Here is a 27,810-nt window from a genome sequence, read left to right on the forward strand (position 1 = left end):
TTGACACCAAAGGAAGAGAGGATCTGTAGTAGGAAGCAGTGGTCAACTGTGTCGAAGGCAGAGGACAGGTCTAGAAGGAGGAGGATGGAGAATTGTCTGTTAGCTTTGGCTGTAAGTCATTAGTAATTTTGGTCAGGACAGTTTCAGTGGACTGATGGGGGCTGAAGCCGGATTGTAGGTTGTCGAAGAGCAAGTTAGATGAGAGATGGGAAGAAAGTTTAGTGTGAACATGTTGCTGAAGGAGTTTGGAAGCGAATGGGAGCAGCGATATGGGGCTATAGTTTGACATAGCGGGCGGGTCGAGGGATGGTTTTTTGAGGGCAGGCGTGATTGTGGCATGTTTGAAAGCAGAAAGGGAGGTACCAGAATATTGATAGGTAGAAGAGGTGGGTTAGGGCCGGGATAAGTGGGGTAGTGAGGTTGGGGAGGAGGTGGGATGGGGTCGAGTGCACAAGTGGTGAGGTGTGATTTGTAGAGGAGGCGAGTAAGCTCTCCTTCAGTGATGTTGGAGAGGAAGGTAATAGGAAAAGGGAATTGGTCTGGTACACAAACGGGTTGTGGTGGTGGGAAAATAAAGACTTGCCTTAATTGGTAGATCTTTTTTTTGAAGTGTGTGGCAAAGTCCTCAGCATGATGTGGCCATCTCATCATTATTCCTGTCTGTCCTCAGGCTAAGGCTCATTATAACTTTGAACATCACAATGTGCCCTGGACTAACAGCAGATAGGAGTATCATAGAAGAGGATTCCCCTTTCAGTGTTCTATACACAGTCTACGAGCCTGTGTAACAAATACTATAATCAGCATTACTCACATTCCCCTGCTCCAGTGCCGGCTCTGCTGCTGCTCGGGTCTTCTTTATAGGCTGCAGTGGTGATGTCATGTCTTTAGCGTGTGTGACATCTGCAGCCAGTCACTGAGCTCAACAGTTCATACTGAATAAATTGGCATCAGTTCTGAGATCAGTGGTTGACTGCAGCGGTCTAATGCTCTACAGGTGTGATGTCACCTGGGCTGAAAATTTAGTATCTAACAATTTTTTCGTGTCGCCATTTTCTGAGACCTGTAACTATTTTCATTCTTCCATCGATGGTCCGGTTTCAATGATTATTTCTTGTTTTCTTTGTTTTTGCTGATACAATTTTGGAGGAAATATGACATTTTAATAGCTTTTTATTACATTTTTATGTGGAATTGAAGTGATCAAAAAACATTATTCCTAGTGTTTCAATTTATACCACATGGGAAAAAATATTTCAAAATGTTATTAATTCAGGCAGTTCAGTACATGGCAATACCGAATAATTTTTTCAATGTATTACATTTTGCTATTTACTTTGGGGGGAGGGGAATGATATAAACATTTATTGTTGTGTGTTTTTTAATATTTTGTCTTTTTCATATATATATTTTTCATTACTCTCCTTAGTTGTCCTGCCCATTTGTCCCCACTTCCGCACAGTGCTATAACCATCTATAGTGCCCTATAAAGTAATAGCCCCCCTCTCATTGCCATATGCAGTAATGATCCTCATCTTTGTTAGCCCCCATAGTTTTAGTGGCCCACAGCCCACACCGCTAATAGGGGCTTTCTTCTCTTTTGCTCTAATCTACAGGATATGGTTGTAATCATTTATTTTTTGTAACTCCTGAGCATGCACTGCACCCTGCTAGTTGCTACCATGCCAGTGTTTCTTTTTGTATTACCATAAAAAAACAGTGCACCCCTAATACACATTAACATAACTGAGAGATTTAAACTTGCTTATAACATATCATAATCACAATGGAGACAAACTTCAGAATATTGCCCAACTATTTTCACTTTTTGGCTTTGTCAGGGGTGAGATGTGTAATCCACGTTCTATGGATTGAGGGATGATTCCTGAACATTGCACCCATAGCTTATAGCAGGTGAGAATAAAAAATAGTTTTCTTGATCACTTTGAAACATACACTGTGCGTGCAATTATTAAGCAAGTGAATATTTTGACCATATGATCATTTTTATGCAAATTTTACAAATGCAAGTTATATAAACATTTGTTAGTGGATGAAGTACTGTATTTTTCGGACTATAAGACGCACCTTTTTTCCTCCAAAATTTTGGAGATAAGTCGGAGGTGCGTCTTATAGTCCGATATAAATAAATACTGTGGCTGTGAGGGAAGCTACAGTGACAGTGGCAAAGTAATGGGGCACAGGAGGCAGCAGCCGCCTGCTGCAGCCTACACTGTGCCCCCTACTAAAGAAAATGAATATTCACTGCTCCCCACGCCCAGTGAATATCCCATGGGTGTGGTGAATATTAATGGACTTTGATAGCGGGCATGTTGACAGCCGAGCACAGCAGGAGCCGTGCTACGGCAACAGCGTGCGCGCTATTAGGGAGAATGAAGGTCACTGCTCCCCACGCACGCAGTCCCAGCGTGGGGAGCAGTGACTATTCCGGCACAGAGCGGAACACAGCGCTGGAGGAGAGAGGAGGTGAGTATGATTGTTTATTTTTTCTGTGCAGTGTGATGGAGATCAGGGGGTGCCAAGCATACCAGGATGTGGGGGGCATACATACAGGGATGAAGGGGGCCATACATACAGGGATGAAGGGGGCCATGCATGCAAGGATAAAGGGGGCCATGCATACAGGGATGAGGCATAAGAGGGGCCATGCATACAGGGATGAGGCATAAGGGGCCATACATACGGAGATGAAGAGGTCCATACATACAGGGATGAAGGGGGCCATACACACAGGGATGACGAGTGCCATACATACCAGGAAGAGGAATGAAGGTACCGTACATAGGAAGAAGAGGGATGAAGGTGCCATACATGCCAGGATGGGTGTGAGGGGGGCCATACATACCAGAATGAAGGGTGCCATACATACCAGGAAGAGGGAAGAGGGGGCCATGCATATCAGGATGGGGATGAGGGCCACATATAACAAGGAAAAGGGGGCCGTATATACCAGGATGGGGCATATTAACAGAATTGGGGGACAATACCCCTGTAACAGTGTCAGCAGTAGACCCCCTCCCCCTTAACAGGGCATCATGACCACATTTTTGTCTTAAATTTTTTTTTCTATTTTCCTCCTCTAAAACCTAGGTGCATCTTATGGTCCGGTGCGTCTTATAGTCCGAAAAATAAAGTAGATCGGGTGATGTGTATTTGTGTAATGAAGGGTGTGTGGCCTATGGATATTGACACCCTTTATCGGGGGGGGGGGGGAATTATTGGACAGCTTCTTGTCCTCAGACAAAATCGGCCAAAAAGAGTTTTAACTGACTCTAAAAAGTCAAAAATGGTTAAAAGTCTTACAGAGGGATGCAACACTCCTTAAATTGCTCAGATATTGGGGAGTGACCACAGAAACTTCAAAAGTCTAGAGGGTTGCAAAAAATATATACAGAATAACATTAACTGCAAAAGATTTCAGAAGACTCAAACGTGAAGCGACCAGGAAGATATTATCCTCCAGTGCTGTCGTATTCCAGAATTGCAGCCTCCCTGGAGGCCCAGAAGAACTAGGTGTTCAGTGCTCAGAGACAAGGCCGAGGCTGAATATCAATCACCACCAACAAGACACAAGTGCAAACATCAAGACTTAACCAAAAGAAAGCTGAAAAAAGATTTTTTTAAAGGTTTTATGGACTGATGAGAGTGACTCTCAACGGAGCAGATGGATGGGCCCATGGCTGGATCATTAATGGGCACAGACCTAGACTTCAACTCAGACGCCAGCGAGATGGAGTTGGGCAATGCTATGGGCTGGTATTATTACAGATGAGCTAGTTGGACTTTTTTTAATTGAATATGGACTCAAAATCAAATCCCAAACCTACTGCCAGTTTTTAGATGACACTTTCTTTAAACAGAGGTACAGAAAAAATCTGCATCTTTAAAAAAAAAAAAACAGCAGGATTGTTCTGCGGGAGAATGCTCAATGGCAGCATCAAAGTCTTCACTGCTCAGTACCCGGAAAGGCCTTAAAGATGAAAGAGTAATGACATGACCTTTTCCTCACTGGACCTAAACCTTCCGGAGAACTTTTGAGCTTTTCTTAAACTCGAGATTTAAGGTGAAGGAGAACAGTCCCCTCTTTGATAAGTGTCAGGGGGCTGTGCCTGGTGCTGCCCACAAAGATGATTGTCAACAGATTAAGAAACTAATGGACTCCATGGATGGATGGCTTATCACTGGTATTGAGAAGAATGGTGGCTATATTGGTCACTGATAAATTTTTGTTAAATGTCAGAAATGTATTTTTGGACACTGAGATGTTTGGTTCTTAGTCTCAATATACCAGATGAAAATAAACAGTTAAGATGGAAAATTTACATTTTTAATATAGTTGCATAATAATTCTGGACACAGAGATATTCTCCTAAGACAACACCTCACTTTTACTTTCTTAAATATTCAGGTTTATTACTCTGTGGATTGACCGACAGCACTGGAGATGTTAACTAATAAAAATAATCATCAAAAATACAAATTATCTAATAATCATGCATATAGTGTAGAGTAGGCGGTGGAGATAGAAGACGTCTTCTTTCTAGAACTTATCATGGAGTGGTGAGATGTATATAAATAAACCATTAACATATTTTATTGGCTGTACAAAGACTGTTGCATTCTTTATATTGTTAAATTACCTGAATTATTTTATAACTTCCGTAATCCCAACTGATAGCGCATCGGTATCTCTGTGTGATCTGAAGATGTATGACGTGCTCTACCACATTATTGCTTTATACCGGCATCACAATGCTATTCATGTTTTTTAGTACACAGAATTTGATGTATTTTACACCAACTCATCTTCAATCCACTCAGATTCCCACAATATGAGATAGTAATAATTTATCTATATAATTTTCCTACAGAAGAATGGATAGAGACAGAAAGAAGATGGCGGAGAGGATAATGCATCTCACCATAGAGATCCTCTTCCGGCTTACTGGAGAGGTGAGAGATTCTGATGACGTCACATTACATCATTCTTATCTATGGGAATAACAGATGGACAGAACTGGAGAGGTGAGGACTCTGGAAATGTCTGGAGGGAGATTTATTAATGTGTCTCTTCACAACCAGGATTACACAGTAGTGAAGAAGACCTGTAGTGAGCACTGTCAGGACCCTGTGTCTGAGGGATGGGGAAGACCCCTGAGCCCAATCACAGGGCCTCCACCTCACCCCCTGATACATGAGGACATCAATGACCAGAAGATCCTAGAACTCATTTACAAGATGATTGAGCTGCTGACTGGAGAGGTGACACTGCTGGGACATTATACAGTAACGCTATGAAGGGATCGGGGGGATGACCTTATCATTGTATGTGTCAGGTTCCTATAAGGTGTCAGGACGTCACAATCTATTTCTCCATGGAGGAGTGGGAGTATTTAGAAGGACACAAAGATCTGTACAAGGACATCATGATGGAGGTTACCCAGCCCCTCACATCACCAGGTAATAGACAGGAATAAATACACACGGCCTATAATTATCTGTATGTAAAGAATGAATTCAGTCCCTGTATGTGTTTCCTCCAGATCTATCCAGTAAGAGGACAACACTGGAGAGATGTCCCCATCCTCTTCTTCCACAGGACTGTAAACAAGAAGATCCCAATGTTCCTCAGGATCATCAGGTAGATGGAGAGAAGGTGTCATGAGATGTCCCCTATGATGTGTAGTCGGCTGTGAAGGTCTTGTGCTCAGTCTTGTTTTATCCACCAGTATTATGTGTTTTTTACTTGTGTAATGAGAACGATGGAGATGGCAGGATTAGAGCTGATCATAGATGGGACTTCTCCATCTGTCTTTGACTTTTATAATATTTGTTTCAGGGTGAAGATCTGACCCATATTAATACTACAGAGACATATGTGAGGGGCGATGTGCGGTGTAAAGAGGAGATTCCTACAAATGACTACACAGGTGAGTAGTAACCACTAAATGCAGAGAAGTTAAAGATTCTTCTCAATTACCAACTGTGGATGCTTTATCAGTGGTGTAGTCCGGTTGTGTTACAATTGTGTGACCACCATTTTAACTCTAGACCACAAGATTTTCCTCCATCCAAAATTGTTCACATTACTTTGTGTAATTGTGAAAGACCTTTTCTGTAGAACTTACAACCTGGAAGATCCACCTACCCCCTGGAATTAGAAGACTCTGTCCATTACCTGCTCAGATCTGTAAACTACAAAGCCAAATGACAGCGTATGTAGAATGTGCTGACAAAAGAGAAAATCACTTGAAGAGAAAGTAGAGGGTGATGATTCTGTTGGCTTCCTAGGACCCTGATATCGTATTGGATGAATCTACCTTCTCTCCCTTCTGTGCTGCTGAATGTGCTCATATGGTCCCTGCAAGACCAGGTCCAGTCTTTCTGGCCAAACTTCACCTTTATGATCGACAACATTAAATGTGCGGTGAGGGCCAAGTGTGAATTTCTGTACAATAACAACAGAGTTTCCCTTTATCCTGACTTTTCAATTTCTTTTAAAACCGACTAACTTCAAACAAGATTGTGATAAACTATACAGAAAACATTACACCTGTGTCATGCTATATCTTTAAGCTGTGCGTGGCTGATGGCTGTAATATACATTTATTCACGCCTGCAGGAGATGTGTTGGCATGGCTCGAGTCCTGGTTTCATGGATTCACTCAACGCCATAAATTACATTATTTTTCAATCCTAAGGAATTCAGATTACTGCACACTCTCTCCTGAAATGGGGGCGCTAATAGTTTCTCTACTCTTCTGCTCAGGAGTCATAGTAGCGCCAATGGTCCACTATAAATGAGTGCAACTCCAGTTTAGTGTTGGATCTCTCCACTTATATATATGTTGTTGGGGATGTAACATATCTTTTATTCTGTCTTTTTTTTCCAGTTTCATTTTGTATGATAGCTTTATTGTGGTGGGATCGGCCTGACTCACTTATGTGAGTCTGTAACTCCCTGGTAGTCTTTAAAAGAAGGTCTCCATTACGTCTTCCCAATGCCCGAGGTCTAAATTTAAGACATCTCAGCTCTGCAGTATTATAAAAAGTTCTCTTTAAATGTCTAATATTTCTTCTTGACACTCATCTGATAGAAAATATTGTTCCTTATGATAGTTTAGATTGCAAAGACCCACCGAGCCCCATACTCCAATTACCCCAGAGAGGTTTCACCACTAGTTACTCATTTATTACTGATGAAGACAGTTGAGTTTGATCATTTCAGTAGATGTGTTATTGTGTATAGTCACAGTTTTTGACTTCAGTAATCCTCTGATTTAACCTCTTCCTGCAGCCAGTTTTGTGTTCCTAATCAGGCCCCATTTTTTTGATCTGACGTGTGTCACTTTATGTGGTGATAACTTTGGAATTCTTCACAAAGGATAATAGGAAACAAATGGACCTTACAAATTATTTTCCAACTTCTCTTAAGTCCGACAATACCCTATATATGGTTGTACACTACTGTCTGGGCACATGGCAGGTTAAGAAGGGAAGGAGCGGCATTTAGCTATTTGAATGCAGATCTTGCTGGAATAGTTTGTGGACACAATGTATTGGGGGCACTGTTCATGGTCACCTGGCAGCTCAAAAGATGGCCACCATGAACATGCTTGGCGCTATATACTCCAGATCCCAGGGATTGCCTTGCTCATCACCCTTTAACGTCAAGAAGAATAGTCAGGTAGCCAGGTCAGAACTAGGAGGGCAGAGAAAATAACGAATCAGAAGACACAAGAGTAGTCAGTAAATGGGCCGGGGTCACAAGAAGAAACAAATACACAAGCTGGGAGCTGAGCACAGAGGACTGAACCAGAGGAGAACAAGGCTGTATCTGGCAGCTTCCAGCAATATGCTTCCAGCTTTAGTAGGGTGCGGTGCTTTCTAAATGGCTGAAGCCGGGAGCAGATTACTCCAGCTGGACAGCACACACACCCATACTGCCAGACTGGATGGTACTACTGGTCCCAACAACCCTAATCTTAGTGGCTGGACAGAGCCTGCGCCGCCCAGAGCTTCTGGTTCTGATGTCTCTTCCATCACAAGTGCCACCTGTAGAATTAATAAGGAGACGCCTGGTGACAAAAGCAGATGTCACACAAGTCGAAGCAGGAGGAGAAGTAAATGCCCCAGAGGAGATGGGACACACCATTTGCAGAAACCCTAATATAACAAAATGGCAGAAAATCAGAGCAGTAGAAATCCCCATAAAGTGACTCCATTTTGGAAATTATAACCCTCAGTGAATTAATCTATAGGAGTAGTGACTATTTTGATTCCACAGTCACTTTCCAGAAATTAGCACTCGGTGGATGTTGGAGAGTGAAAATTGCAAATATATCATTTTATTACCCAACACATAGTGCCCAGATTGTGCTCCAGGAGACACACACCGTAAATTAAGTGTGTTCTTCTCATTATAGTAAAACCAAATACATGGATGCTAAATGTGGTTTAGGCACATAAACTACTGCAAAGCTCAGAAGTGAGGGGAAGATCTGACTTTGGGAGAGCAGATATTGCTGGATTGGTTTATGGAAGCCATGTTGCTTTTCAAAAGCCTTTGAGCCACTAATATTGTGGAAACTTCTGTTTTTCCATTGACAGATGATGGACCTGAGTGGGGACTTGTTTTTTGTGAGATGAGTAGAAGTTTTCATTGGTATCATTTTTCTACATAACATTTTTTGATGGCTTCTTATTCCATATTTTGGAGGCAGAATGAACAGTTGGACACCACGCTCTACTGGTTCATCCTATGAGGTTTTCTATTAGACTGTGAACTGTCATTCTGTCAATAACTTCCCATTTCTACAGACATTTTACGTACAATTAACACAAGAATCCCATAGAAAAATAAATAAAGATTGCATACCACTTCTAAATCAATCTAAACAAACACATCCCTGGGCTACATGCTAGTCCAGGAAAATGAAGAGATATATGCTCAAGTTTAAAAATCAATTTTATTAGACACAAATCTAAAAAATAACAGGAATATTTAAAATATTTAAAATATTCCTCTATTTTTTAGATTTGTGTCTAATAAAATTGATTTTTAAACTTGAGCATATATCTCTTCATTTCCCTGGATTAGCATGTAGCCCAGGGATGTGCTTGTTTAGACATTTTAAGTAGAAATGTTCAAAAATATAAATTTCAATGATATTTTATTCAAAATTAATATTTTTTTTTTCTTGGCAGATGACTGTACCAGGAGATCAGATGGACAGGAGATTTTTAAATCTGATGATCTTGAGATCCCACATGATGCAATTGAAGTGAATGCCATTACTCCAGATATACCATTATCCCTTCACAGCAAAGATCAATCATCTGATCCTATGAAACAGGTCCTATCTTCTGATTCATTACCGACTACTAAGGAAAATCAAAATAAAATAAGCATTAAAAAACGAACTGCTCCTAAAGCAAAGAAATCATTTTCACGTTCAGAAAATGGAAATAGTTTTACCCTCGAGAAGTCTATTCTTAAACATCAAAAAATACACACAGCGGACAATAGATTTTGTTACAAATGTGGAAAATGTTTTAACCAGAAATCAGTTTTTGTTGTTCACCAGAAAACCCACACAGGGGAGAAGCCTTTTTCATGTTCAGAATGTGGGAAATGTTTTAACCATAAAGCGCATCTTGATATCCACCAGAGAACTCACACAGGGGAGAAGCCTTTTTCATGTTCAGAATGTGGGAAATGTTTTATCCAGAAAGCGCATCTTGATAACCACCAGAGAACCCACACAGGGGAGAAGCTCTTTTCCTGTTCAGAATGTGGGAAATGTTTTAACAATAAATATGTTTTGGTTAACCACCAGAGAATCCACTCAGGGAAGAAGCCTTTTTCATGTTCAGAATGTGGGAAATGTTTTAACCATAAAGCGCATCTTGATATCCACCAGAGAACTCACACAGGGGAGAAGCCTTTTTCATGTTCAGAATGTGGGAAATGTTTTATCCAGAAAGCGCAACTTGATAACCACCAGAGAACCCACACAGGGGAGAAGCTCTTTTCCTGTTCAGAATGTGGGAAATGTTTTAACAATAAATATGTTTTGGTTAACCACCAGAGAATCCACTCAGGGAAGAACCCTTTTTCATGTTCAGAATGTGGGAAATGTTTTAACCGGAAAGCGCATCTTGATAGCCACCAGAGAACCCACACAGGGGAGAAGCCTTTTTCTTGTTCAGAATGTGGGAAATGTTTTAACCGGAATGCGTATCTTAATAAGCACCAGAGAACCCACATAGGGGAGAAGCCTTTTTCATGTTCAGAATGTGGGAAATGTTTTAACTGGAAAGCGAATCTTGTTAGACACCAGAACAGTCACACAAGGGAGAAGCCTTTTTCCTGTTCAGAATGTGGGAAATGTTTTAACCAGAAATCAGGTTTGATTAAGCACCAGAGAACCCACACAGGGGAGAAGCCCTTTTCCTGTTTAGAATGTGGGAAATGTTTTAATCGTAAAATGATTCTTGATAGACACAAGAGAACTCACACAGGGGAAAAGCCTTTTTCTTGTTCAGAATGTGGGAAATGTTTTAACCGGAAAGAGCATCTTGATAACCACCAGAGAACCCACACAGGGGAGAAGCCTTTTTCATGTTCAGAATGTGGGAAATGTTTTAACCATAAATCACATCTTGATAGTCACAAGAGAACCCACACAGGGGAGAAGCCTTTTTCATGTTCAGAATGTGGGAAATGTTTTAACCAGAAATCGGCTTTGGTTAAGCACCAGAGAACTCACACAGGGGAGAAGCCTTTTTCATGTTCAGAATGTGGGAAATGTTTTAACCAGAAATCGGCTTTGGTTAAGCACCAGAGAACTCACACAGGAGAGAAGCCTTTTTTCTAATCTTTTTTTTTTTAATCCAATAAATTTTTATTGAGATTTTTTTTACAAAACAAGAAACCAGTACATACTGTTAAGCGTCAGTCTGTTGCTTGATTTGAAATGGGTTCAGAAGCTTCTGTGGTCTCCCATTTTGGTCCAGGTGGGGCTGATGCTGCTCAGCATCATCATCAGCCCCAACGCCTATCTGGTCCACGAGATGTGCAGATTGTCTCCTGGGTATTTGTGCCTAGCAATGTTAAGCATAGGTTGCAGAGGGAGATAGGGCTTTTGGAGTCTAAGTCCAGGATTCGCCGTACTGAGCACGTCCATGACCTGGCGGATCGTGATTGGTGGTTTGGCACCCACCTGACCCGGTGACCTGGCACCGCCTGATTGGTCCATGGGTAGCGTCACCAATGGCGCGTCGGTGGGCAGGGTTTAGTCTTTAAATGGCCCGCCCATAAACATGGCGGCGCGCTCTGATCATTTCAGCAAGTGATGCTGTGGTGTGGACAACTGTGTTCCACGTGCTCCCTAGCTGTTCACTCCGGAACCTGCTGATGCCAGAGTTCGCTCGGCTGATCAGCACAGGTCGCTTAGGCAGGCTTAGATGTGCATAGGCAGGTAGCTTCGTCTTGCACCCTGGCTCAGCCAAAGGGGTCACCTATCACCCCGAGCAGCCTGCAGACGTCCTGTCCACGGCTATCGCCTGTCAGCCACGTGGAGTTTTACCCTTCAGTCCGGTAGCACGCCGGCTGGAGGAACGTGTACCCGTTGGCGTAGTCACACACGCATCCTAGTGCCGCCACTGTAGTCCCTGTGCTGTAACAGGACTACAGATAGTTTTTCTCTGCCTATCTCTCGTGCAGCTAACGGAGATAGTGCGAATTGCTATACCCGTTCCAGTGTGCAGAAACACGGAGGGGTTTTACATTTAAGTTGGTTGCTTCCCTTTCCACCCGGAAAGTGTTCGGCAGCAGTCCACCAGGCTGCATCGCGGACCCCGGGGTCGGTTGCGTTCCATTATATTAAAGTCGTCTGCAACCGCCCTCCTAACACATACAATAAAAAAATAACATACCGTAGGGATGACATACATGCATCTCTCCAATATATCCTTTCAGCTTGCCCATTACCGTCTGATAACTTGCAATTACTATATCTTACTTCTAGCTGGAGAAGGAAATATTCTTAAATATTTATCAAGAAGGACTCAGTAAATATCAGAAATACGACCCATACTATTTCCCTTCTCTAATACCAACTTAACAAAAGTATTATTTTCTACCCAAAAGAGTGTCCATCTTGATTGTGCATTAAATGAATGCCGAAACTGTAAAGATTTATAGAATTGTTTATTTGTCATCCCAAATTCCCCCTTTAATTGATCAAAGCACTTAAGTATCCCTTCAGATAATATGTTTTATATCGTATATATTCCTTTATCCACCCAACTCCGAAATCCCTCTAATTTATAGAACTCAGCATATTTATTATTAAACCATATAGGTGTAGATTCATTGCAGTCTCCTATTTCCATTATATCTTTACCCCTATCCCAGAACTTGTAGAGTAGAGCAAGTGTAGGGTATATTGATTTCTTGTGTACGAGGTCATTCAGTTCCACTATATGAATAGGAATATTCCACGGTGTTCCTGAAGTAATTAACCCCTTAATACTATTTGGGTTTGCAGCGCTATGCCACCCACCCAAATGTTGCAATTCCGCTGCCATATAATGCAATGGGGAAAAAAAGTATTTAGTCGGCCACCAATTGTGCAAGTTCTCCCACTTAAAAAGATGAGAGAGGCCTGTAATTGACATCATAGGTAGACCTCAACTATGAGAGACAAAATGGGAAAACAAATCCTGAAAATCACATTGTCTGATTTGGGAAGAAATTTTTTTAAAATTTTGGTGGAAAATAAGTATTTGGTCAATTACAAAAGTTCATCTCAATACTTTGTTATATATTCTTTGTTAGCAATTACAGAGGTCAAACGTTTTCTGTAAGTCTTCACAAGGTTGGCACACACTGTTGCTGGTATGTTGGCCCATTCCTCCATGCAGATCTCCTCTAGAGCAGTGATGTTTAAGGGCTGTCGCTGGGCAACACGGTCTTTCAACTCCCTCCAAAGGTTTTCTATAGTGTTTAGATCTGGAGACACTAGGCCACTCCAGGACCTTGAAATGCTTCTTACGAAGCCACTCCTTCATTGCCCTGGCAGTGTGCTTGGGATCATTGTCATGCTGAAAGACCCAGCCGCATTTCATCTTCAATGCCCTTGCTGATGGAAGGAGGTTTGCACTCAAAATCTCATGATACATGACCCCATTCATTCTTTCATGTACACGGATCAGTCGTCCTGGTCCCTTGGCAGAGAAACAGCCCAAAAGCATGATGTTGCCACCCCCATGCTTCACAGTAGGTATGGTGTTCTTTGGATGCAACTCAGCATTCTTTCTCCTCCAAACACGCTGAGTTGTGTTTCTACCAAACAGTTCTACTTTGGTTTCATCTGACCATATAACATTCTCCCAATACTCTTCTGGATCATCCAAATGCTCTTTAGAAAACTTCAGACGGGCATGGACATGTAATAGCTTAAGCAGGGGGACACGTCTGGCACTGCAGGATCTGAGTCCCTGGCGGCGTAGTGTGTTACTTATGGTAGCCTGTGTACCGTTGGTCCCAGCTCTCTACAGGTCATTCACTAAGTCCCCCTATGTGGTTCTTGGATTTTTACTCACCGTTCTTGAGATCATTTTGACCCCACGGGGTGAGATCTTGTGTGGAGCCCCAGATCAAGGGAGATTATCAGTGGTCGTGTATGTCTTCCATTTTCTAATGATTGCTCCCACAGTTGATTTCTTCACACCAAGCTGCTTGTCTATTGCAGATTCAGTCTTCCCAGCCTGGTGCAGGGCTACAGTTTTGTTTCTGGTGTCCTTCGACAGCTCTATGGTCTTCACCATAGTGGAGTTTGGAGTGTGACTGTTTGAAGTTGCGGACAGGTGTCTTTTATACTGATAACAAGTTCAAACAGGTGCCAGTACTACAGGTAATGAGTAGAGGACAGCGGAGCCCCTTAAAGAAGAAGTTACAGATCTGTGAGAGCCAGAAATCTTTCTTTCCAAATCAGACAATGTGATTTTCAGGGTTTGTTTTCTCATTTTGTCTCCCATAGTTGAGGTCGACCTATGTTGTCAATTACAGGCCTCTCTCATCTTTTTAAGTGGCAGAACTTTCACAATTGGTGGCTGTCTAAATACTTTTTTTTCTTATTTTTTCTAATATGCTCGAATTAGAGATATCATCAAATGGTAGAATAGCCGACTTATCCCAATTAATGGACAGGCCTGACCATTCACCAAACTCTCCAATAATGTTCAGAATTGGATCAATAGACTTCTGGATATATTGTACATATAGAACTGTTTGTGTATTATACAATCACTGTATTTTATGTAGTGTGGTCTCCCGCTTCTGAGGTGCCACCATGTAACCAATTGCTTGTGAAATAAAGGTTTTTGACCAAACTCATGTTTGGTGTTTCTGATTATTCCCAAATGGTCTGCCATTCATATCCTAGCATAGATATGTCACCATCTTATTGGTACTAGACAATTGTCTGATACGTAGATACTTTCCTTTGGTTTGATATATATTATTTGCTTTGTTCAATTTTTATTTTTGTTGTGTTAACCCATTTACCCCCGAACGTGGTTTGCACATTAATGACCAGGCCAATTTTTACAATTCTGACCACTGTCACTTTATGATGTAATTACTCTGGAACGCTTCAACGGATCTCACTGATTCTGAGATTATTTTTTGTGACATATTGTACTTCATGATAGTGTTAAAATTTCTTCGATGTGACTTGGCGTTACTTTGTGATCAGAAATTTTGGCAAAATTTGAATTTTTATGCCCTTAAATCACAGATATGTCACATAAAATAGTTAATAAATAACATTTCCCACATGTCTGCTTTATACCAGCACCATTTTGAACCAAATTTTTTTTTGTGTAATGAGGGGTGTGCGGCCTATGGATATTGACACCCTTTATCGGGGGGGGGGGGGGGAATTATTGGACAGCTTCTTGTCCTCAGACAAAATCGGCCAAAAAGAGTTTTAACTGACTCTAAAAAGTCAAAAATGGTTAAAAGTCTTACAGAGGGATGCAGCACTCCTTAAATTGCTCTGATATTTGGGCGTTACCACAGAAGCTTCAAAAGTCTACAGGGTTGCTAAAGAAATAAACAGAATAACATTAACTGCAAAAGATTTCAGAAGACTCAAAGGTGAAGCGACCAGGAAGATATTATCTTCCAGTGCTGTCGTATTCCAGAATCGCAGCCTCCCTGGAGGCCCAGAAGAACTAGGTGTTCAGTGCTCAGAGACAAGGCCGAGGCTGAATATCAATCTCCACTGAACAAGACACAAGTGCAAACATCAAGACTTAACCAAAAGAAAGCTGAAGACAGATTTTTTTTAAAGTTTTATGGACTGATGAGAGTGACTCTTGAAGGACCAGATGGATGGGCTCGTGGCTGGATTGGTAATGGGCACAGACCTAGACTTCAATTCAGACGTCAGCGAGATAGAGTTGGGTAATGCTATGGACTGGTATTACTACAGATGAGCTAGTTGGACTTTTTTTTAGTTGAATGTGGACTCAGAATCAAATCCCAAACCTACTGCCAGTTTTTAGTTGACACTTTCTTTAAACAGAGGTACAGAAAAAATCAACATCTTTAAAAAAAAAATAGGATTGTTCTGCAGGACAATGCTCAATCGCAGCATCGAAGTCTTCACTGCTCAGTACCCGGAAAGGCCTTAAAGATGAAAGAATAATGACATGACCTTTTCCTCACTGGACCTAAACCTTACTGAGATCTTTTGAGCTTTTCTTAAACTCGAGATTTATGGTGAAGGAGAACAGTCCCCTCTCTGATCAGTGTCGGGGGCTGTGCCTGGTGCTGCCCACAAAGATGATCGTCAACAGATTAAGAAACTAATTGACTCCGTGGATGGATGGCTTATCACTAGTATTGAGAAGAATGGTGGCTATATTGGTCACTGATAAATTTTTATTAAATGTCAGAAATGTATTTTTGGACATTGAGATGTTTGCTTCTTAGTCTCAATATACCAGATGAAAATAAACAATTAAGATGGAAAATGTACATTTTTCATATAGTTGCATAATAATTCTGGACACAGAGATATTCTCCTAAGACAACACCTCACTTTTTCTTTCTTAAATATTCAGGTTTATTACCCTTTGGATTGACCGACCGCACTGGAGATGTTAAATAATAAAAGTAATCATCAAAAATACAAATTGTTTAATAATCGTGCACACAGTGTAGAGTAGGCGGTGGAGATAGAAGACGTCTTCTTTCCAGAACTTATCATGGAGTGGTGAGATGTATACAAATAAACCATTAGCATATTTTATTGGCTGTATAAAGACTGTTGTTTCTTTATATTGTTAAATTACCTGAATTATTTTATAACTTCCGTAATCCCAACTGATAGCACATAGGTATCTCTGTCTGACCTCAAGATGTATGAAGAGCTCTACCACATTATTGCTTTATACCGGCATCACAATGCTATTAATTTTTTTATTACACAGAATTGTATATATTTTACACCAACTCATCTTCAATCCACTCAGATTCCCACAATATGAGATACTAATAATTTATCTGTATGATTTTCCTAGAGAAGAATGGATAGAGACAGAAAGAAGATGGCGGAGAGGATAATGCAGCTCACCCTAGAGATCCTCTTCCGGCTTACTGGAGAGGTGAGAGATTCTGATGACGTCACATTGCATCATTCTTATCTATGGGAATAACAGATGGACAGAACTGGAGAGTTGAGGACTCTGGAAATGTCTGGAGTGAGATTTATTAATGTGTCTCTCCATAACCAGAGATTAATCACGGGGCCTCCACCTCACCCCCTGATACATGAGGACATCAATGACCAGAAGATCCTAGAACTCACCTACAAGATGATTGAACTGCTGACTGGAAAGGTGACACTGCTGGGAATGCTGGGACATGGTACAGGAACGCTATGAAAGGATCGGGGGATGACGGTATCATTGTATGTGTCAGGTTCCTATAAGGTGTCAGGATGTCGCTGTCTATTTCTCCATGGAGGAGTGGGAGTATTTAGAAGGACACAAAGATCTATACAAGGACGTCATGATGGAGGTTCCCCAGCTCCTCACATCACCAGGTAATGGACAGGACTAAATACACACGGCCTATAATTATCTATATGTAAAGAATGAATTCAGTCCCTGTATGTGTTTCCTCCAGTTTTATCCAGTAAGAGGACAACACCAGAGAGATGTCCCCATCCTCTTCTTCCAGAGGACTGTAAACAAGAAGATCCCAATGTTCCTCAGGATCATCAGGTAGATGGAGAGAAGGTGTCATGAGATCTCCCCTATGATGTGTAGACGGCTGTGAAGGTCTTGTGCTCAGTCATATTTTATCAACCAGTATTATATGTTTTATACTTGTGTAATGAGAACGGTGGAGATGGCAGGATTAGAGCTGATCATAGATGTGACTTTTCATCTGTCTGTGACTTTTACAATATTTGTTTCAGGGTGAAGATCTGACCCATATTAATACTACAGAGACATATGTGAGGGGTGATGAGTGGTGTAAAGAGGAGATTCCTATATATGACTACCCAGGTGAGTAGTAACCACAAAGTGCAAAGAAGTCACAGATTCTTCTCAGTCACCGGCTGTGGCTGCTTTATCGCTGGTGTAGTGCTGTTGTGTCACAATTGTGTGATCATCATTTTACCTCTAGACCATAACATTTTCCTCCATCCATAAATGTTCACATTACTTTGTGTAATTGTGAAAGACCTTTTCTGTAGAACTTACAACCTGGAGGATCCACCTACCCCCCTGGGATTAGAAAACTTTGTCAGTTACCTGCTCAGATCTGTAAACTACAAAGCCAAATGACAGCGTATGTAGAATGTGCTGACAAGTTACAAAATCATTTGAAGAGAAAGCGGAGGGTAATGATGCTGTTGGCTTCCTAGAACCCTGATATCTTATTGCATGAATCTACCTTCTCTCCCTTCTGTGCTGCTGAATGTGCTCATATGGTCCCTACAAGACCAGGTCCAGTCTTTCTGGCCAAACTTCACTTTTATGATCGACAACATTAAATGTGCAGTGAGGGACAAGTGTGAATTTCTGTACAATAACAGCAGAGTTTCCCTTTATCCTGACTTTTCAATTTCTTTTCAAACCAACTAACTTCAAACAGGATTGTGATAAACTATACAGAAAACATTACACCTGTGCCATGATATATCTCTAAGCTGTGCGTGGCTGATGGCTGTAATATACATTTATTCACACCTGCAGGAGATGTGTTGGCTCCAGCCCTGGTTTCATGGATTCACTCCACATCATAAATTCCATTATGTTTTCCATCCTAAGGAATTCAGGTTACTGCACAATCTCTCCTGAAATGGGGGCGCTAATACTTTCTCTACTCTTCTGGTCAGGAGTCATAGTAGCTCCAATGGTCCACCACAAATGAGTGCGGCCCTGGTTTAGGTTTGAAGTTCTCTCCCCTGATACATACATTGTTGTTGAGGATGTAACATACCATATTTTCCGGCGTATAAGATGACTTTTTAACCCCTGAATATCTTCTCAAAAGTCAGGAGTCGTCTTATACGCCGGGTGTCATTTTATAGGGCGTATACCCTTATACTCCGAATGTTGGGGGAGGAGAGGGTATATATATATGATGTGTGGGGTGTGGGGGGAGCAGTAGCCGCGGAGGAGCGGGGCACAAGAGGCAGCAGCCGCCTGCTGCAGCCTACACTGTCCTCGCTGCTAAAGAAAATGAATATTCACTGCTCCCCACGCCCATGGGGTGTGGGAGCACTGAATATTCATGCTCCTTAATAGCGTTACACAGTGTAGACGCAGCGCAGCTCCTGCCGGAATCGCCTGTGCCCGCTGTTAAAGGGCATAAATATTCAACCTCTCTCCATGCCCATGGGCGTGGGAAGGGGTGAATATTTGTGCCCTTTAATAGCGGGCACACGCGATCGCCCGGCAGCAGCAGGAGCCGCGTGTGTGCTGGCTATTAAGGAGGATGAAGTCACTGCTTCTCCCGCACACAGTCCCGGCATGGGGAGCAGTGACTTCCGGCAGCTGATCTCTCCTTGTGAGCCGCGCATGGTAGTGACGCCATGCACGGCTCTCATGGCGAGATCAGTGCGGGCAGACAGGACGCAGAGTTGGAGGAGAGAAGAAAGGTGAGTAGGAATGTTTATTTTTTTTATGTGCAGCATGATGGGGATTAGGGGGACCATGCATACCAGGACAGGGATGAGGGGTGCCATGCATACCAAGACAGGGATGAGGGGTGCCATGCATACCAGGACAGGGATGAGGGGTGCCATGCATACCAGGATGGAAGGGTTCCATGCATACTAGGATGGAGGGATGCCACGTATAAACGGTAGGGGGGGCATATATACCAGGATGGGGGATATTGTCAGAATTGGGGGACATTACCCCTGTACTAGTGTCATCAGAAGACCCCCTCCCCATTAAAAGTGCATCGTGAACACATTTTTTGCTTACATTTTTTTTCTATTTTCCTTCTCTAAAACCTAGGTGAGTCTTATGGTCCGGTGCGTCTTATAGTCCGAAAAATACGGTATTTATGGTAATTTATAAGCCCTCCCTGTCTCCAAGACTATCAGGGCGGTAGCACATCCCTCTGGCCCGCCCTTGTATCCTATTACTGGTACCTCCTTCTCTGCCTCTCTGATCTCGCTCCTGAGGACTGCAGTGACGAGGTGAGGGGGCGCCTCACCGGCAAAGTGTAAGTGAAGCAAGCTGCAGGCGTCCCTCTCACCTCATCACTGTAGTCCTCAGGAGTGAGATCAGAGAGGCAGAGAAGGAGGTACCAGTAATGATACAAGGGCCAGAGGGATGTGCTACCGCTCTGATAGTCTTGGAGACGGGGAGAGCTGGGCAGGCAGGGAGAGCTGACCAATCCAAGCAGGATTTGTATACAACAACCAGCCAATCGCCGGTAAGGTTCATCACTTTAAAATTACCATATTGAAATCAAATCTGATTTTTTTTCAATTTTTACCGTATTTGCGTTAGAAGAGGGGTAGTCTTATACGGCGAGTATATCCCAAACTCTATATTATAACTGGAAAAGTTGGGGGTCGTCTTATACACCCCGTCGTCTTATACACCGGCAAATACGGTATCTTTTATTCTGTCTTTTTTTTTTACAGGTTCTTTTTGTATGATAGCTTTATTGTGGTGGGATCGGCCTGACTCACTTATGTGACTCTGTAACTTCCTGGTAGTCTTTAAAAGAAGGTCTCCATTACGTCTTGCCAATGCCCGAGGGCTAAATTTAAGACACCTCAGCTCTGCACTATTATAAAAAGTTATCTTTCAATGTCTAATATTTCTTCTTGAAACTCATCTGATAGAAAATATTGGCCCTTATCATTGTTTAGACCTCAGAGAGGTTTCACCACTAGTTACTCATTTTTTACTGATGAAGACTGTTGAGTTTGATCATTTCAGTAGATGTGTTATTGTCTATAGTCAGTTTTTGACTACAGTAGTTAGTGCCAATAAAACCCTGATTTAACAACTTCCTGCAGCCAGTTTTCTGTTCCTAATCAGGCCTCATTTTTCAAATTTGACGTTTGTCACTTTATGTGGTGACAACTTTGAAATTCTTCACAAAGGATAATAGGAAACAAATGGGCCTTAGAAATTTTTTTCCAACTTCTCTTGAATCCGACAATACCCTATATATGGTTGTACACTACTGTCTGGGCACATGGCAGGTTAAGAAGGAGCGCCATTTAGCTATTTGAATGCAGATTGTGAAGACCCGGGGTCTTCCGTGGGCTTAATACTACTCAGACAACACAGGGTGAGGGTAAAACAGCGTGGCAATACTTTATTGAACCACAAAGCGGACAACAAACACAAAACAGTCCCAGCAAATGCCCAAGATGGTACAACATTACACAGTCTCACCTTTCCTTCTCCGCCCGCCTGGGATAGAACAGCTGCAACTTTGGAGACTTCCAGGGCCGACTACTTCAACCAGTGGACCCCCGCTTTTGTCGGGCCCCCACAGAGAGAAGGCAGCGGCAATCTTAGGAAGCTAGCCGTCCATCGAGGTACAAGACCAGGAGACTTGAGGGTCCAAATCTGGCCTCTCCGAGAGTTTCCATGGTGCCATGCGACCGATGGGTCCCTCCTAGCAACTCCAAATGTCTCCATGGGTTCTAGGCAACTGGTGGGTCTCTCCTAGCAACCCAAAGCAACATATCCATGGGTCCAGGTGACTTCTTCGTCCTCCCCTGGTCTTCCCAAAATGTATCCATGTCACTCTGATGGTTAATGGAGCAGATCCGAATCTTTCCAGTTAGGGCCGTTACCCTTAGGTTAGAATCATATAGAATTCAAATCTGTGTCTCTTTTGCAATGCCATGCAATCCGTCTGCTGTCCTGAAGGATTGTCGCTCATTCTCCTTCTAAAGTCTTTTTGATGTTCCTTGATTCTCTGTACCAAATCTCATTCTGTTACAAAAACACATGTCCTGTTTGCTTCTCTGGGCTCAAGTCTCCTGAATCGCAGAACTGCTCTCACCCTCCTCCAAAAGCTAATTGTGCAGTAGTGGAGGATCACTAGTGCAGCCTGCAGAATAAATATGGTGATGTCTGGTGACAGAAGCAAAAGTCATAGGAGCAGATCCCAGAGGAGATAGGACACACCATTTGCAGAAGACCTAATATGACAAAATGGCAGAAAACGAGAGCAATAGAAATCCCCATAAAGTGACTCCATTTTGGAAATCATAACTCTCAGTGATATAATCTATAGAAGTAATGAATATTTTGACTCCACGGGCATTTTCTGGAAATTAGCTCACACTAGATGTTGGAGAGTGAAAATTGCACATTTTCCGTAATATTACCCACCACATAGTGTCCAGATTGTGCTCCAGGAGACACACACCATAAATTAAGTGGGTTCTTCTCACTATAGTAATGCCAAATACATGGAGGCTAAATGTGGTTTGGATACACTGAAAGGCTCAGAAGCAAGGGGGAGATTTGACTTTGGGAAAGTGGATATTGCTGGACTGGTTTATGGAAGCCATGTTGATTCTCAAGAGCCTTTGAGCCACTAATAATGTGGAAACCCTCTGTTTTTCCACTCACAGATGATGGACCAGAGTGGGGGCTTGTTTTTTGTGAGATAAGTAGAAGTTTTTATTGTTATTATTTTTGCCTACATAACATTGTTTGGTGGCTTTTTATTCCATATTTGGGAGGCAGAATGAGCAAACAGTTGAACACCATGCTCTACTGGTTCATCCTATGAGGTTTTCTATTAGACTGTGAACTGTCATTGTCCTGGTGAATAATTTAATATTTTACATAACTTGCCATTTTTACAGACAGTTTAAGTAGAAATGTTCAAAAATATAAAATTCATGAATATTTTATTCAAAAATAATAATTGGTTTTCTTCTTGGCAGATGACTGTACCAGGAGATCAGAGGGACAGCTGACATCTTCAATTTTTAAATCAAATGATCTTGAGATCCCACAGGATACAATTGAAGTGAATATCATTACTCCAGATATACCATCATCCCTTCACAGCAAAGATCTGTCATCTGATCCTTTGAAACAGGTCCTGTCTTCTGATTCATTACCGACTACTAAGGAAAATCAAAGTCGTCACAAAATAAGCATTAAAAAACGAATTGCTCCTAAAGTAAAGAAGGCATTTTCACATTCAGAATATGGAAATAGTTTTCCCCTTCAAAAGTCTTTTCTTAAACATAAAAAAATTCACACAGCAGAGAATAGATTTTATTGTTCCAAGTGTGGGAAATCTTTTAACCAGAAATCAGATTTTGTTAAGCACCAGAAAACTCACACAGGGGAGAAGCCTTTTTCCTGTTCAGAATGTGGAAAATGTTTTAACCAGAAAGCGCATCTTAATAGACATCAGAAAGCCCACACAGGGGGGAAGCCTTTTTCATGTTCAGAATGTGGAAAATGTTTTAACCAGAAAGCACATCTTGATAGCCACCAGAGAACCCACACAGGGGAGAAGCCTTTTTCCTGTTCAGAATGTGGAAAATGTTTTAACCAGAAAACGCATCTTAATAGCCACCAGAGAACTCACACAGGGGAAAAGCATTTTTCATGTTCAGAATGTGTGAAAAGTTTTGACCATAAGTCAGATTTAGTTAAGCACCAGAGAACTCACACAGGGGAGAAGCCTATTTCATGTTCAGAATGTGCGAAATGTTTTAATCAGAAATCAGATCTTATTATACACCAGAGAACTCACACAGGGGAGAAGCCATTTTCATGTTCAGAATGTGGGAATTGTTTTAACCAGAAATCACACCTTGTTAGACACCGGAGAAGTCACACAGGGGAGAAGCCATTTTCATGTTCAGAATGTGGGAATTGTTTTAATCAGAAATCACACCTTGTTATGCACCAGAGAACTCACACAGGGGAGAAACCATTTTCATGTTCCGAATGTGGGAAATGTTTTTACAAGAAATCAAAATTAGTTAATCACCAGAGAACTCACACAGGGGAGAAGCCTTTTTCCTGTTCACAATGTGGGAAATGTTTTTACCATAACTCAGATTTAGTTAATCACCAGAGAACTCACACAGGGGAGAAGCCTTTTTCATGTTCAGAATGTGAAAAATATTTTTACCATAAATCAGATTTAGTTAAGCACCAGAAAACTCACACAGGAGAGAAGCCTTTTTCATGTTCAGAATGTGGAAAATGTTTTAATCAGAAACCGCATCTTGATACCCACCAGAGAACACACACAGGGGAGAAGCCTTTTTCTTGCTCAGAATGTGGAAAATGTTTTAATCAGAAAGCGCATCTTGATAGCCACCAGAGAATTCACACAGGGGAGAAGCCTTTTTCATGTTCAGAATGTGAAAAATATTTTTACCATAGATCAGATTTGGTTAAGCACCAGAGAACCCACACAGGGGAGAAGCCTTTTTCATGTTCAGAATGTGGAAAATGTTTTAACGATAAATCAGATTTTGTTAAGCACAATAGAACTCATTCAGGGAAGATGCCTTTTTCATGTTCAGAATGTGGGAAATGTTTTAACCGGAAATCAGATTTGGTTAATCACCAGAGAACCCACACAGGGGAGAAGCCTTTTTCCTGTTCAGAATGTGGAAAATGTTTTAACCGGAAAACACATCTTGATAGACACGAGAGAACCCACACAGGGGAGAAGCCTTTTTCCTGCTCAGAATGTGGAAAATGTTTTAACCGGAAAACGCATCTTGATAGACACGAGAGAACCCACACAGGGAAGAAACCTTTTTCCTGTTCAGAATGTGGGAAATGTTCTAACCAGAAATCAGATTTGGTTAAGCACCAGAGAACCCACACAGGGGAGAAGCCTTTTTCATGTTCAGAATGTGGAAAATGTTTTAATGATAAATCAGGTTTTGTTAAGCACAAGAGAACTCATACAGGGAAGATGCCTTTTTCATGTTCAGAATGTGGGAAATGCTTTAACCGGAAATCAGATTTTGTTATGCACCAGAGAACCCACACAGGGGAGAAGCCTTTTTCCTGTTCAGAATGTGGAAAATATTTTGTGAAGAAATCATCTCTTTTTAGACACCAAAGAATTCATACAGGGGAGAAGCCTTTTTCGTGTTCGGAATGTTAATATGTTCTAACTGAAAATTATATCTTCTTGAAGGAGTTGTTCACTACTAGGACAACTCCTTGTCATTCATAAACGAATTGGAAGATTAGCGCCAGTATAATAAAACATGGAGTTTTTATTGACATATACTTAAAATACAGCATAAAATACATAAAAAGTGGGAAGGAAACTATAACAGAAAATAACTACACAAGCCAGTTATAACATGATATATCCACCATATAGAGCAAGTGCTCAAAATCACAAAAATCACTGAACCATAATTATGTTAATTAAATATATCGAATTATATAAGAATTGAGAAATGTATCAAAATCAAATCACATAGAGTGCCATTAGCTATAGTGCAAATCAGCTACCATTTAAATAAAATGCAAATTAATAGTGCAAAGAAAATAAGCACCACCTTGAGGCCACAAATACTGCAAGTGCACTTGCTCGCCTAGGGGTTACGGCCGCTGTGCAAGCTAGACAGGTATGGGCCTGGGAATACCAGTTATACAAATCTCCCCGGTCCCAAATGTTTGACTTATTTCATCTGGTAAAGAAATGGCTGGAATCTGATGTCTGTACGCATGCACAAATCGTGGAGCGGGTGGCTGTCAACCTTTTTTCCAGGAGCCTTCCCAGTAAATTGCAGCACTAGGTTGGCCATGGTGGCCCCTGGAGGGCGGAACATCTAGTAAAGTTGTTGGAGAGATTTGTCGCTACAGATGGAAACCTCCCGGATGATACCCCCCAACCTCGGCCCCGCAGGGCCACGCCGACCCACTCTCCATCAGAAACGTCCCACCGTCCAATGTGGGGTGGAAGGAACTGGCCGGGAAAGTGTCAGACCTGGTAGGGACTCTATGTGTAAAAAACCTGGGCTGCTCCAGTGTTGTTGGTGTCGTGAGTTCGGTTATGTCATGGCTAATTGTCCATTAGGCCCAGAGCCTATGGAATGTGTCACCGGCGCCAATCCCTGTTTTCTGTGCCCTCCTGTGATGCTGCGCCCTCCTGTGTGGCTACACCTGGGCTAGAAACTGAGTCACAAGTATGCAAAATCAGGGTGAATGATTGTCCTATCACTGCCCTACTAGACGCTGGTAGTCTAGTGACACTAGTACATGACAGCCTCATATCCGCGGGTCATATACCCGACAGGTTCATAAGTGTGGTGTGTATCCATGGTGACACCAAAATGTATCCTGTGGCCCTTGCGAAAATAGAGACATCATATGGGATAATGGACTATGAAGTAGGGGTAGTGAAAGCCCTTATGCATAACGTAATCTTGGGCCACAATTTTCCCTTGTTTTGAAAGCTATGGGGGAAAGGGACGGGTACTGAGGGTAGACCCAGTACCGGCCCAGATTAAGAGGGCAAAAATTCTCCATTGCAGATCTTCGCTGTAGATGATGAAATTCTCCGATTCCCCAGTAATACTTGAGGTAGAGGAAACACGGGATAAGTTTGGTACCACTCAATTGAAGGATGACACCCTTAGATATTCAAGGGAGAATGTTGCCATCGTTAATGAAGTTTCCCAATATCCAGAAGCTAACTAATGGTTTCCCTACTTTGCTATGAATAATAAGCTCTTGTATAGAGTGATCAAGAAAGATCTGGAAATAGTTGAGCAATTGCTGGTCCCTAAGGCCTATCGGTTGGTAGGATGCTTGATATAGCTCATAGTCATGTTCTCGAGGGACACTTGGGGACCTAGAAGATCCAGGAGAGGATTCTCCGGAGGATCTTCTGCATGGGGATTGTCGTCACCACATAATGTGAGACGTTCTGAGACATTGTGCCTGTTCCAAATTAAATTGTAAAATTCAAATATGTGCACGGAAGAACTACAACTGATACATTTGAGCATCAGGCTAGATCTACTTTATTACATGCTTTGGTCCAGGTTTATACAGGCTATTAGTATTCATAATTTAAAGCAATATAATTGGCTCAGCTTATCTCTAAATATATGCTGGCATTAGCATACATACATCTAATTGGCTAAGTTAACACTACTGACACCCAGCTCTTCTGTCTGTAGTATTATACCACCCCCCCCAAGTTTCGTTTTCTCGAAGTCTTTAGACAAAGACATTCGAAAAGACTCCTTATCTCACACATATACCAGCTCAAACTCCATTCTAGTAAGCAGAAGATGCATGTACAAAAATCAAAATGGAGTCAGGATAGATAAAGTATAACTCCTGCTCTCACAGGATATACAAAGACCTTGAAGATTATTGTATGCCAAATAACTTCGCTCGTGTCCCATTTTCCCCATCATTGAAGTACCCTTTGAGATGATTGGATTTGGTGTGGCCAATTGTAAAATCATTTCAGGGCCACCAGTATATTCTTGTCATAGTAGATTATGCCATGCTCTACCCTGAAGCGGTTCCCCTAAGAAATACTGCATCCAAAAGTACTGCCCGTTGTTATAATAATTGTAATAAAGTCCTTGCTTATTTTAATGTTTATTGATATATTAGAATATTAGAATATATCAAAGGCATTTTAGATATAGAATGACATTCAGTTTACATAAGAATTACAAGTGTATCTTAATGTTTTGAATATCTGCTGACCTCTTCAGAAATGTCTTCTCTTCCTTATCTCTTTAACAGAATACTTACTGTTAGACTATAGGGTTTTCATATCTTATGTTGTTTTTCTCTCTTTGTAACTCTCCAGAACTGGCATACACGCCTTTAACTGTATGTATTTATACATGAACAAAATTATAATAGGTCAGACATTTGATTTTGCTCCTAAACTTGTTTGGGCTGTCAATTTGTCTCCTCGCTAACATGATCAATAAATAAATAACAAATTATCTTACAAATTCAGGTGTGGACGATTTATAATTTGTAAGGAAGAAAATTCCACTGACATTTTGGTGCGTTGACCGGGAATCCAACATCTTTCCCTCACCGGTGAGGACTGCAAACCATGGACAGGGGAGTTTTGTAACTCTTGAAGTAAGTCCTCCGCCATCAAATTTGGTGTCAACAGAGGCATTGTCAGTTATCCCGGACTGAGGGAGAGTGACGGATTTCGTATAGTCTAATGATCTCTGGGAATCGTCTATATCTGAATACAGGTAAGACCATTTA

The 27,810-nt window shown here is 41.7% G+C and overlaps 1 protein-coding gene across 1 annotated transcript; it reads left to right on the plus strand.

The window, feature by feature from the left end:
* The first annotated feature begins 1,846 nt into the window (after positions 1 to 1,846).
* LOC141191614 (uncharacterized) lies at positions 1,847 to 27,263 on the plus strand. The gene is made up of 13 exons (XM_073661538.1): positions 1,847 to 1,914; positions 4,893 to 4,974; positions 5,104 to 5,283; positions 5,358 to 5,481; positions 5,565 to 5,662; positions 5,861 to 5,951; positions 9,229 to 9,377; positions 16,621 to 16,704; positions 16,834 to 16,938; positions 17,021 to 17,144; positions 17,228 to 17,325; positions 17,523 to 17,613; positions 22,497 to 27,263. The coding sequence occupies exons 2-13, from the start codon at positions 4,897 to 4,899 to the stop codon at positions 24,701 to 24,703; spliced, it is 3,429 nt and encodes a 1,142-aa protein (XP_073517639.1). The 5' UTR covers positions 1,847 to 1,914; positions 4,893 to 4,896; the 3' UTR covers positions 24,704 to 27,263.
* The last annotated feature ends 547 nt before the right edge of the window (positions 27,264 to 27,810 follow it).

The sequence above is a fragment of the Phyllobates terribilis genome, unplaced genomic scaffold, assembly GCF_046119375.1.
Source record: "Phyllobates terribilis strain yellow unplaced genomic scaffold, ASM4611937v1 Scaffold_49__1_contigs__length_9717188, whole genome shotgun sequence".
Lineage (NCBI taxonomy): Eukaryota > Metazoa > Chordata > Amphibia > Anura > Dendrobatidae > Phyllobates > Phyllobates terribilis.

Bases quoted from the DNA above. Each gene is read 5' to 3' on its own strand.
- LOC141191614 (XM_073661538.1), top strand. From the start codon at position 4,897: ATGGATAGAGACAGAAAGAAGATGGCGGAGAGGATAATGCATCTCACC. The intron at 16,939-17,020 runs GTGACACTGCTG...TGTATGTGTCAG, and splicing joins TTGAACTGCTGACTGGAAAG to GTTCCTATAAGGTGTCAGGA. The intron at 17,614-22,496 runs GTGAGTAGTAAC...TCTTCTTGGCAG, and splicing joins TCCTATATATGACTACCCAG to ATGACTGTACCAGGAGATCA.